Genomic DNA, 12,477 nt, shown 5'->3' with positions numbered 1-12,477 from the left:
GGTAATAGCCATTGTTTAAGTTAGATTGAAGGTATGAAGGTGTTAACTCTATTACTGCTTAAAACTTTAAACACTAGCCTCCTGTACTCTTTTGTATGTATGAAATATTCATACACTATTTTAAAAAATGAAAAAGGAAGAAGAAAGCTACTGTTTAGACTTACAAAACTTGAAAAGCTTTTAAGTTAAGGAATTTTCAGACATGCTCATTTCATATACTAGACTGCAATAACTACTGTTGAAATATTGTAGTTCAGCAGAACTTTGCTAAATATTTGGCCAGAGAGAGAAGGGAAGTAGGATCTATGATTTGGAAGTAAGGAGACATGACTATTCCTGGAAGAAGGTGTATCAGGAAGGTAGCTAATTGGAGGAGAGTTTTACAGAGCTGGAAAAGTATAACAGCAGCCAACAGCATGGTGTGAATGCTACAGCAAATGCTCATTGATGGTTTCAAACCAGATCACAACTTTAATTCTTCCCCCTCAGAAAGTTTTCAGCTGAGTTCAATAGAAGACTGGTCAAAGAAACCAGTATTTAAGAGAAGCTAATGGGAAAATAGTATGTTTTTAAAGCAAAACTGCCTTATAAGCCAATGTTACTAGGCCATTTGTATTCTGTAAAGCAGAGGATACCTGTCTATACTAAAAGAAGTTATTTGAAGCAAATACCATCATGCAAATTGAAGCAATCAGAATATCCTTATTACTTACCAACTTGGAATACAATTTTGCCTCAACTCTTGGCACAAAACTGACAGCGTTAATCATGACGTCATAAACATTTAGAAGGATGTCTATATAGTCATTGAAATCAGGTTCAAACTTAATGGAGTCGTTATCAAGAATCAGCCTCATGACAAAACCTGGATGTTCAAAAGCTCTAACAGAATCCTGCAACAAAGAAGTTATATATATATAATAAAGTATACATATATATGCATATGAATTGTGGTAGACTAAGGAGTGTACTGGTCCCAATTAGGATACATGAGAACTCACCTTTCTTCTTATGTCCTAGACAGTTAAGCCAAAGAGGAACTGTACCAAAAAGGGCAAGAGCCATTCCCAGCGAGACTTGTTGGTATCTAGTATCCACTGAGCCTACAGATCAACTATAGGGTCAAGATTCCAGAAAAAGGAAGATGTGCACAGCAGTGGGGCTCTAGAATCATGAAAGAAGGAGCCCAAGAGGAGAACATTCAAATTCCCAGACTCCACTCACCCTGTAACAGGACCTTCCTCCAGAAAGAAAAGAGTTCTTTGGAGAAATCTTCCCCAGCCCTCATGACCCAAATTTCCCAATTATGGGAATTTTTATTTATTTCCACTAACCTCACCAATGTGATGATAATAATATATCCTACATATGCAGCTTGACATTAAGTCTTTTTTTAAAAAACACGTAAGTGTGATAGGTCTAAAGATATACTTTCTGCTCTTCCACTGGTAAAGGTTATTTTATAATTATCCACTATAAAAGAATTGAAAATAAGTAAATTGGTAGATGAATACTGGTGTAACTGAACCTTACTTACGAGGGGTTGTGCAATTAAGTCCGTGAAATCTTGCATGGAAACCAAAGCGAGGTCCTGCAGCTGTAAAGTCATAAGTGTAGCAGCACAGCTGAAAAAAGATTCCAACTTGGCACTGCTGTCACCAGTTGGCAATAGCTTTTTTTTATTACCTTGGTAATAAATATTCTGCACTTCTGGAAACCACCTTCAAAGAACAAAAGACTTTTAAAAGTTAATATTTTCAGTGAATTACTCCTCTTACATTAAGCATTAACGGTTACTTCTGAACATCTAAAGGTCTTTATAGAGAGGTATATTGCCAAGTCACATTACCCACTCTCTGAAATGTAAGCGCTAGCATATTTCACTCCTCCTGGGAAAAGAAATTTTAATCATAGCCAATGGAAAATGGCTCAATGACATGATGCTGTGATAAAAAGGTAAATTGAACTCCTGGAACCATGATTCCTGCACTTTTTGAATAATATGACAATTAACTTTGTTGGATATTACAAGATACTCCTCCCCAGTCTCTGAAATTGCTCTTCAGGGAATGGATTTGTCAATTCAAAGCTAAAATGTGAATAACATTAAATCAAGGGAGGGTTATTTGGCTCAGCCCACTTGGTAATTTATGCTATTCCATCTATTTCACAACGATAGTTGAAAACAAGACACAAAACAACAAAATCAAGTATATTATTTTTTTATCCTCCTTAATGAGAAATCCTGAAAGAGTGACTGATTTAAAACAAGTTTCAAATGTATATGTATCCTTGTAATAAAAGGAAAACAGTGAAATTCATATACAGATACATTATGATGATAACAAGTGAAGTTTTCAGTTTCCAAAACCACTGTCCAACACTAAAATTAAGGAATATTTGTACCTCTTTCATAAGAGATAATAAATTTTTAAAAACAAGGAGTCAGTATAAGTTCAGGAGTTGCCTGAATGCTCCAAGAGAGATCAAAGTTTTAAATGTATGTATTCACCACTTTAACAAATATGTGTTTAGTGCCTACTGTGTGCTAGGGACAGTGTCATGGGAGATATGAAAAGATATGACATGATCCCTTCTCTCTCATAATAATGAAGGCAAGGTGTCATGGCAGAAAAACAGCTTTGAAATCAAAGAATAGAGACATAATTTTCTATTTCAGTAATAGAGAAGGGTTCTATAGTGAAGATGGCAAATTTCACTGAAGAATAGATAAAAATGAAATGAGGAAGACCCTGAGAAAAGGATCTGAAGTAGAATATATTAAGAAAAATAGGTGGGAGAGGTAGGGCTAATACATCTGATCATTTCACTGTCTATAATGGAGCTAATACACTAGAAAATAGGAAAAAATAAGTGGGGGGAAGTCTGTGAGGACTTTTGCAGAACTTGGGAGCTAAACACAAGAACCTGGGACAGGCTCACACTCTGTGAATACACAGCAGATCCTTCTGCAGTGGGGCATCACTGTTAAAGCAATAGGTAAAAGGACAAAGGAGGACAAGTAGCAAATACTAAGTAGAGAAGGGCAATGCCAGATTAATGAAGGGGATTGAGAAATCTCCAATAGTCCAGGCAAGAGATAGAGTAAGTCCAGGGCTGTAAGACTGGAAAAAGGACAAAGAACAGAAAATACATTGAAAAAAATTATTCATTCAATCATTGTCTCAAAAATACTTACAGGGTTTCCTATTATGTACAAAACATTTGAGGTACTAAATATTACTCAGTCCTCAAAGTACTTATAGGTGAGTGGATGGGAAAATGCACACACATAAATATATATTATAAAAGGAAAAATAAGAGAACAAAGTGTCAGAGGCATTAAGAAGGAACAGATCACTTTTGATGAGGTAACAGTAAAGATTTTATGGAATAAGGGTCATTTGGTCTGGACACTGAAAGACACAGAGGGGCTTCTCCAGGAATGAGCTGCATTGTGTGCTGTAAATAGCGTGAGGTATAATTTGTTTTATTGAGGTATAACTGATATAACATTATATTAGTTTCAGGTGTACAACATGACGACTGAATATTTGTATGTATTGCAAAATGATCACAATTAGCTTAGTTAACACTGGTCACCATAATTAAAATTTTGTTCTTCTTGGGATGAGAACTTTTAAGATCTACTCTCCTAGAAACTTTAAAATACACAACACAGTATTGTTAACTGTAGTCACCATGCTGTGTACCACATCTCCATGGGTTATTTATATTATAAGTATAAATTTGTACCTTTTAACCCTCTTCAACCATTTCATCCACCCCTTACTCCCTTCCTTTAGCAACCACGAATCTGCCCTCTGCATCTATGAGCCTGGTTTTTGTTGTTGTTGTTTTAGGTTTTGCATACAAGTGAGACCATATGGTATTTGTCTTTCTCTGACATATTTCACTTAGCATAATATCTCCACAGCCCATCCATGCTGTTGCAACATCTTCTTTATCCATTCATCAATCGATGAACATTTAGGTTGCTTCCATGTCTTGGCTATTGTAAATAATGCTCCAATGAACATGGAGGTGTACATATCTTTTCAAATTAGTGTTTTCCTTTTCTTCAAGTAAACACCCAGAAGTGGACTTGCTGGATCATACGGTAGTTCTATTTTTACAGTTTTTAGGAACTTCCATACTGTTTTCCACAGTGGCTGCACCAATTTACATTTTCAGCAACAGTGCACGAGAGTTCACTTTTCCCCACCTCCTCACCAACACTTGTTACTTCTTGTCTTTTTGGTAATAGTCATTCTAACAAGTGTGAAGTGATATCTCTCTGTGGTTTTGATTTGCATTCCCCTGATAATTAGTGATGTTGGGCATCTTTTCAGGTACCTGTTATTTATCTGTATGTCTTCTTTGGAAAAATGTCTATTCAGATCTTCTGACCATTTTTAATCTAATTGTTTTTTGCTATCACATTGTACGAGTTCTTTATATATTTTGGATATTAACTACTCATTAGATGTATATTAGTCACAAACATTTTCTCCCATTCAGTAACCTGCCTTTACATTTTGCTGATGGTTGCTTTTGCTGTGTAAAGTTTTTATAAATATGTGTATAAAACATAAAATTTTGCTAATAGTATCCAAGAGGTTCTTATTCTGTTCTAATCCCTTTAACCTCTGATTAAATCTGATACAATTATGTCTGCAAAGATGACAATGCTAAGAGTCACAGAGTTTAAGTGGGGAGCAACTGAGCAACTTTCAAATTTTCCTAGAATTCCCATCTCACAGATGGAAACAAACAAGGAGTAACTATTTTAAAAACCAACAATTGGTTAAAAAGGAGAACAAAGAGTCTACAGATTTACCAATTGGATAGATATTTAACAATGGTAAGGTATGGTTATAGGCTAATCTTAGAAGTCATGCCATTTTTAATTTAACGTGACTATTCCTACAGGCATGGCCCAAGGTGAAAGTTTTTTCAGAACTGAGAATAGAAAAGATAGGTTAGGTCCAGGTTGCAGAAGACCTTAAAAGGCAGGTTAAGAATTGTGGATTTATTTTGTCAACAACTGGAAGGCACTGAACTAGGGGATGTTTTAAGATTCACCTGGCAGTGGTTTGTAGGCTATATGGGAGGATAACAGGGCCTGCCAAGGGTAGTAGCAGTGGGAATTGACAGAAAGGAGTACACATGGAAGATGCTTCTGAGAGAGGATCAAGAATACTTGGTGGCCATAAAAGAAGTCTCAGTAAATATAAAATGAAGAAAATCATACAAAATTAGAAAAGCAGTAACAGAAGGACACTGTGGAAATTCAGAAATATGCAGAAATTAAACAACATAGTCCTAAACAGGCAATGAGTTAAAAAAAAAAGGGAAATTAGAAAATAATTTGAGATGAATGAAAATGAAAACACCATATATCAAAATTCATGGGATACAGAAGAGTAGTGGTCAGACTTTAGACCTGTAAACACATTAAAATATATTTAAAAGATCTTAATCCAATAGTCTAAACTTTACTAGAAGTCAGAAAAAGAGAGAATACTAAATTCAAAACAAGGAGAAGGAAGAAATAGAGATCTGAGTGGAAACAAACAAAATAAAGAATAGAAAAAGAGAAAATCAGCAAAGCCAAAAGCTGGTTCTTTGATAAGATCAGCAAAATTGACAAACCTATAGCTAGACTGACCAAGAAAAAAAGAGTGAAGACTCAAATTGTTAAAATTAGAAATGAAAAAAAGGAGACATTAATATTGACCTTATAGAAATAAAGGGAACATAATAAACAACTCTATGCCAACAAATTAGATAACCTAGCAAATTCCTAGAAAGACACAACCTATCAAAACTGACTCAAGAAGAAACAGAAAACATGAATAGACTTATTACAAGTAAATACATTAATTATCAAAAAAAATTCTAAGAAAATTAAAAGGCCAGGATCCAGGAATAGGTGGCTTCACTGGTGAGTTCTACACCAAATGTTTAAAGAAGAATTAACACCAATCCTTCACAAAGCCTTCCAAAAAGAAAAAGAGAAAGGAATACTTCCTAACTAATTCCATGAGGACAGTATTATCATAATACTAAAACAAGACAAAGATATCACAAGAAGAAGAAAACTACAGATCAATACCCTTGATAAATATAGACACAAAAATCCTCAACAAAATACAAACTGAATTTAGCAGCATATAAAAAGGATTATACTCCATGACCAAGTGGAATGCAAGGTTGCCTCAATATATTAAACCAATGGTAATATACCATATTAGCAGAGTAACAGAAAAAACTATCATCTCAATAGACACAGGAAAAGCATTTGGCAACTCTACATTATTTCATAATAAAAACAATTAAGAAACTAAAAAGTAAAGGGAAATTCCTCAACCTGATAAAGGGCACCAACACAGCTAACTTAATGTCAGAGGAAGACTGAAAGCCTTTCCCCTGACATCCGGGAGAAAATAAGGATGTCCACTCTTGCCACTTCCATTCAACATTGCATTGGAGGTTCTAACCAGAGCGATTAGGCAAGGAAAAGAAAAAAAAAAACAAAACACATGCAGGTAGGAAATGAAGAATTAGAACAAGTTCTGTTTACAGATGACACAATCTTACATAGAATACATATGTACACACAAACTATTTGAGCCAATAAACAAGTTTAGTAGCAGTATATAAAATCAATATACAAAAAATAGTTAGACTTCATCAAAATTAAAAATATTTGTGCTTGGGCTTCCCTGATGGCGCAGTGGTTGAGAGTTTGCCTGCCGATGCAGGGGACGTGGGTTCATGCCCCAGTCTGGGAGGATCCCACATGCCGTGGAGTGGCTGGGCCTGTGAGCCATGGCCGCTGAGCCTGTGTGTCTAGAGCCTGTGCTCCGCAAGTGGAGAGGCCACAACAGTGAGAGGCCCGCGTACCACAAAAACAAACAAACAAACAAATCTGTGCTTCAAATAACATTATCAAGAAAGTGAAAGGACAAACCTCATAATAGGAGAAATATTTGAAAATCATAACTGATGAGGGTCTACTAAAGTACTCAGAATATATAGTCAGCCCTCTGTATCCATGGGTTCCACATCCGTGGACTCAACCAACTACAGATTGAAAATATCAGGAAAAAATTCCTGAAAGTCCCAGAAAGCAAAACTTGAATTCTCCATGTGCCAGCAACTATTTACATAGCATTTATACTGTATTTACAACTACTTACATAGCATTTATATTGTATTAGGTATTATAAGTAATCTGAGAAAATTTGGAGGATATGTGTAGGTTATATGCAAATACTATGCCATATTATATAAGGGACTTGAGCATCTGTGGATTTTGGTATCTGCTGCGGGGGAGGGGGTGTTTCTTGGAATCAATCCCCCATGGATACTAAGGGATGACTGTATAAAGAACTCTTACAACTCAAAAATAAAAAGACATAACTGAATACAAAATGAGCAATGATTTGGATATTTATCCAAAAAGATAAATAAATGGACAATAGACATGTGAAAAAAAATCTCAACATCATTAGTCATTGGGGAAATGCAAATCAAAATCACAATGAGATAGCACTTCACATCCACTAGGATGGCTATAATTAAAAAGAAGGACAATGACAAATACTGGCAAGGATGTAGAGAAATTGAATGGTAGGAATACACTGCTGTTAGGCATGTAAAATCTTCCAAACCCTTTGGAAAACATCATGGCAGCTCCTCAAAAAGTTAAATATAGTTATCATATAACCCAGCAATTCCACTCCTAGGTATACAACGAAGAGAACTGAAAACAAATGTTTACGCAAAACAAATGCTCATGGAAGCATTATCCATAATAGCCAAAAAGTAGAAACAACCCACACTGATGAATAGATAAGCAAAATGTGGTATTAATATATTCTGCAATGGATTATTATCTGGCCATGAGAAGAAATAAAGTATTGGTACAGGCTATAACACTGATGAACCTTGAAAACCTTATGCTTAGTGCACGAAGTCAGACATAAATATGGTATCATTCCACTTAGATGAACTGTCCAGAGTAGGGAAATCTACAGGGACAGGAAGTACATTAGTGGTTGCTAGGGGCTTGTCAGGGTGGAATGGGAGTGACTGCTAACAGATACAGGGCTTCATTTGACGGTGATGGAATTAGTGATGACCATTGCATAATCTTGTGAATATATTATAAACCATTGAATTATACACATTAAAGTGCTGAATTTTATGATAAGTGAAATATATCTCAACAAGAAAACAACAGTTAGCAATACACTGAATATGGCTGGGGGCAGGCTGGGAATGGTGAGGATGTACATGATGAGCAAAGAGACAGAAAAAGTCAAAAAGTTTTCAACTTGGCCTAGGAATGGTCCAGAGGAGGAAGAATGGCAGGCTTGGAAGAAAGAATGAGTACTGTTATGGAAATGCTGAGAATCAGGTGCTGACGTGGCATTCAACTGGAGATATACAGTAGAAAATTTATAAGAAGGGCACAGAGCTCAGAAAACATGACATCTTGAGACAGCTAAGACAGACGAAATCACGAAACTGTCGAGAATATAGAGAAGAAAAACAAAAGCAAACACCTGGAGAGCTCCTACTCTTAGAAAAGATAGTAAGATTAAGTAGAGCCAGAAAAGGAGATCAAAAAAGAAATGGGCACAGGGACACAGAACAGAGACTTACAGAAGGCGGTGGTGATTAAATCACAGCAATTGCTGAGTGGAAGTGGAGGATAAGGACTAAGAGAAGACATTTGGGTTTGGCATAGATGTCATAATTAATCATTTACTAATTGTTTCTCCACTTCGGTGAGCTGATGTTCTGCCTTTTAGCCATGATAAACACATTCTGGCTCACTATGTAAAGTATGGTCAGAGGGTTCCTCCCTTAGAATCAATCAGGAGGCATCAAGAGATACGGTTAATCAATCTACATCTCTCAGCAAAATCATTCAATAAAGGTTTATCCTCTACTCTGTACTTTGACACACCCAGTCTACTAAAATTTGCAGTGGGAATGTATTCCTGGGGCAGAACCCTGAAGTTATAGATCAAGATAATTTACTCTTATTCTGTCCTTATGGGGTCATATTCTCCTCTGCAATTAATTATGCACTTTCATTCTGCACCTCTCCTCTATTTTTTTAATGTGAACTAAATACTAATACTAAATAGAAGTCTAAAGTTCTTTCAAGTAATGTCAAACAAAGAATTTGACACTAACGTATTAGAGAAGAAAAAATATAAAGGGAAGATTCAGTCTTAAACTGTCAAGATACACTTCTAAGTACCTTTTGGAAATCATGAAGCCATGCTGGAGTTTCATGTCCTCTGTTATCTTAGATTTGATCTAATATTAATGTCCCATTCATAATAACTTAATGGTCCATGACAAAGACAATTTTACCGTATTGTTTCAGAACGTATTATCTGGCACCAGTATCGATAATTATCACATGTGGTTATCCCAATTTGAAGGGCCAATCCAAGATGATGTTTAATTAAATCTAACTTCCCAATATGACTATAAACTCCTTTAAAGAATATATTTTCCCCACCTAAGCATTCTTTAAACTCTTCTGCATCCTCCATCCAAAACCAAAATGTAAGAGGCACATTACCTTGCATGTATTAACAGTAGATTCAAATAAATCTCTGGTGAACGATTAGTTGATGATCATTCCCCCCACGCTATCCACCCCTACTCTCAGAGCAGAGGGCAGAAACCAGACATTGAGAAAAAGTATCAATTATAATCATTTTAGTTTCTGTACAATCTATGCTGTGTAGAACATCTGGATAGACATCACAGAGCAAGGCAGTTAAAGATATCATATTTAACTCTCAAACGGAAATGATTACAAACTTTTTAAAATGAGATTTTCTAAAAGCAGTTAAACTGCAGTAGCCCACCAATCACATTTTTAAATTTATGTTTTCATACATGAAACTTCAAAACTTTACATTTTAAGTAGAGTCTCTTTGGCAGATTCCATGTGTTTCATGACAATGCTCTGAAAAGTCGACAGCTCTAATGCATCCTGGCAATTGTGAAATTCTTCTACATCAACTAAACGTAACTTTCTGCAAGAGATGAAAATGAACAGTGATTTAAGTATGAGGGGTTTTTTGTTTTTTGTTTTTGTTTTTTGTGCGGTACGCGGGCCTCTCACTGTTGTGGCTTCTCTCGTTGTGGAGCACAGGCTCCGGACGCGCAGGCTCAGTGGCCATGGCTCACGGGCCCAGACGCTTCGCGGCATGTGGGATCTTCCCGGACCGGGGCACGAACCCGCGTCCCCTGCATCGGCAGGCAGACCTTCAACCACTGCGCCACCAGGGAAGCCCGAGGGTTTTTTGTTTTTTTTTTTTAACATTTTGCTAATTGATCCCCTCTCAAAAAATGATATTCCTAGGTTTTATCACTAAAATTTGTGTTCCACAAAAATATTTAAGAACATATTTTAATTAAAAAAATAATTAATATAATTAAATTCTGCAGAAACAATCTGATATTCTGAAACTGTGCTGTGCAGTAGAAGAAGGGCGTAATAACTGAAATTTGATGGTTAGGTTAGACTGATTTTTGCTTTCAAACTGGAACAGTTAAAACAGGAAAAGAGGCAGGGCTCAAAACTTACAGGGTCCACTCCTTCTAATACAAAAATTCCACCCTTTCTGAAAAGAGAGCAACCCTGGATATTGGACAGCCATGAAGTGAGGGAGTTCTCGCACCTAATTAAGACCCAGTGTATAAAAATCTTTTGAACCTGTCTGGTTTTGATTTTTCAGAAAACACGGTGCTTACTCCAGCCAAGAGTTTTCAATTCTGACTACAACACTATGATCTTTGTTATATACACGCTTTCGTCAGTTAAGAAGTTTCTCTGGCAGATTAAAGTGAAAGAACAATGTTACCTATTAGTACCATTGTATTAGTCACCTCAATTTAACTACAGATTTCTTCCCTGTTAGAGAAATTGCTATTTAATTTCCACATGATTAAATGATTTCTATGTTATCTGAAAGATAGGAAACACTATTAAAAACATCACCTTTCATTTTTACTTAAACACCAGTGTGAAATACTGGTTAGTAGACAAAACACGTTTCACATCTATTTATATTCTTTTCACAAGCAAAAGTCCACCTCTTAGGTTACCATGAGGTTAGTACATGACATCAGTGATACATTAGGCACAAAGTAGGTATAACCATCGCTGGAGAATCTTTGGTAATGCGTTATTCTGGGCAACTGAGCAGTATAAAGCAATGTTTTAAATAAAATACTTTTAAAATCTAGCATGACAGCACATACTAAACATAATCTGCTCTCTTTATGCTTCTTGGTCAACATTTTCAACATGACTTTATGTTTCAAAGCTGTAGCTATCAATCAGGGTACAGGTGCATGCTGTGTGAAGCAGCACTGAAGGAGTGCCGTTGCTAGGGCAGGAGCACCTAGAATTCACTTTGCCACTGAGCAATCAGACCAGTTTTCCCTGCACTTCCTCAGTGTTTGATTTAGAGACAATTCTAAGCACAGGCCACCCATCTTTCATGTTTTGAGATTGATAGGCCTTTATAGAAGTTTTACAGAACTTTCTCATGAAATCTCTGCCGATAACATCCCGTCTGGTCAATAGGCTGAATTGTTAAGAAGATGGGAAAAATACCACCAGACACTGGTCCTACTTTTTCAGGACGATTCCTACAATCATCTGGCAGTAGAACAACATTTTTAACCACTGGTAAAAGGCTACAGAAGAGTCAGGAAAAAGATCACTCAACCAAATAACAGCCCCAAATCACCCAGACTGTGAACCTCAGGCTCTCCTCTGAACTCTTCCTATCCCTTACCTGCCGCATGGAAGCGGACGTCAATTTTGGGAGACTCAGCTGTCAGTCATGGATCCCTCCCACCTGCCACTTGATGCTCATCACAGTCTGAAACCCACCTTGATCTTTGGATCCATCACTGATTTCAGGCAGGGAGACTTCAACAGTCCTGGCCCAACACTCTGGACTCAACACCAAGTCAGTCTCTGATTTTGATCTCTGGTTCTCAAAGCTAATCTCACTTCTCAGGGGGCCCAAGTTGCCCCTTAAATCCCACTCCAAGCACCTACACTGCTCTCTTGCTCCATAAATTTAGAAACAACTTCTGCTCTTGCCAGTTCTCCTTCATTACATCCAAAGTAGCACACTCCAGGCAGTGCTCTGCACTCGCTTTCTTCACTCACTAATACATCCTGGACACCATTCCATATTAGCACGTTGATACTGTTCTCATTCATCTTTCTTAGCTGTGTAATAATATTCCATTGTGTGAATGTACTATCACTCATTGAACCAGTCCACTATCAATGGTTACTTCGTTGTTTCCAGGCTAATCCTCTTAACAAATGGCACAATAAAGAACCCTGAATCTCGATCACTTCCTATATTTTCGTGTGTATCTCTAGACTAATTTCCCAGAAATGAGATT

At 36.7% G+C, this 12,477-nt stretch overlaps 1 protein-coding gene across 1 annotated transcript in view; it reads right to left on the bottom strand.

Annotated features, from left to right (window-relative positions):
• DNAH7 (dynein axonemal heavy chain 7) overlaps window positions 1–12,477 on the bottom strand; it is a gene marked incomplete at its 5' end in the record, with an annotated part of 243,326 nt that overhangs the window by 193,208 nt on the left and 37,641 nt on the right. The window contains 3 exons of the mRNA XM_082630414.1: window positions 714–893; window positions 1,538–1,721; window positions 9,957–10,076. Coding sequence (XP_082486540.1) covers window positions 714–893; window positions 1,538–1,721; window positions 9,957–10,076 — 484 coding nt within the window. The remainder of the gene's footprint in view (window positions 1–713; window positions 894–1,537; window positions 1,722–9,956; window positions 10,077–12,477) is intronic.

This window comes from Mesoplodon mirus (genome assembly GCF_964341445.2).
Source record: "Mesoplodon mirus genome assembly, chromosome: 8".
Taxonomy (NCBI): domain Eukaryota; kingdom Metazoa; phylum Chordata; class Mammalia; order Artiodactyla; family Ziphiidae; genus Mesoplodon; species Mesoplodon mirus.
Note: the sequence above shows the minus strand (reverse complement) of the source record. Positions and strands in the feature narration are given on the sequence as shown.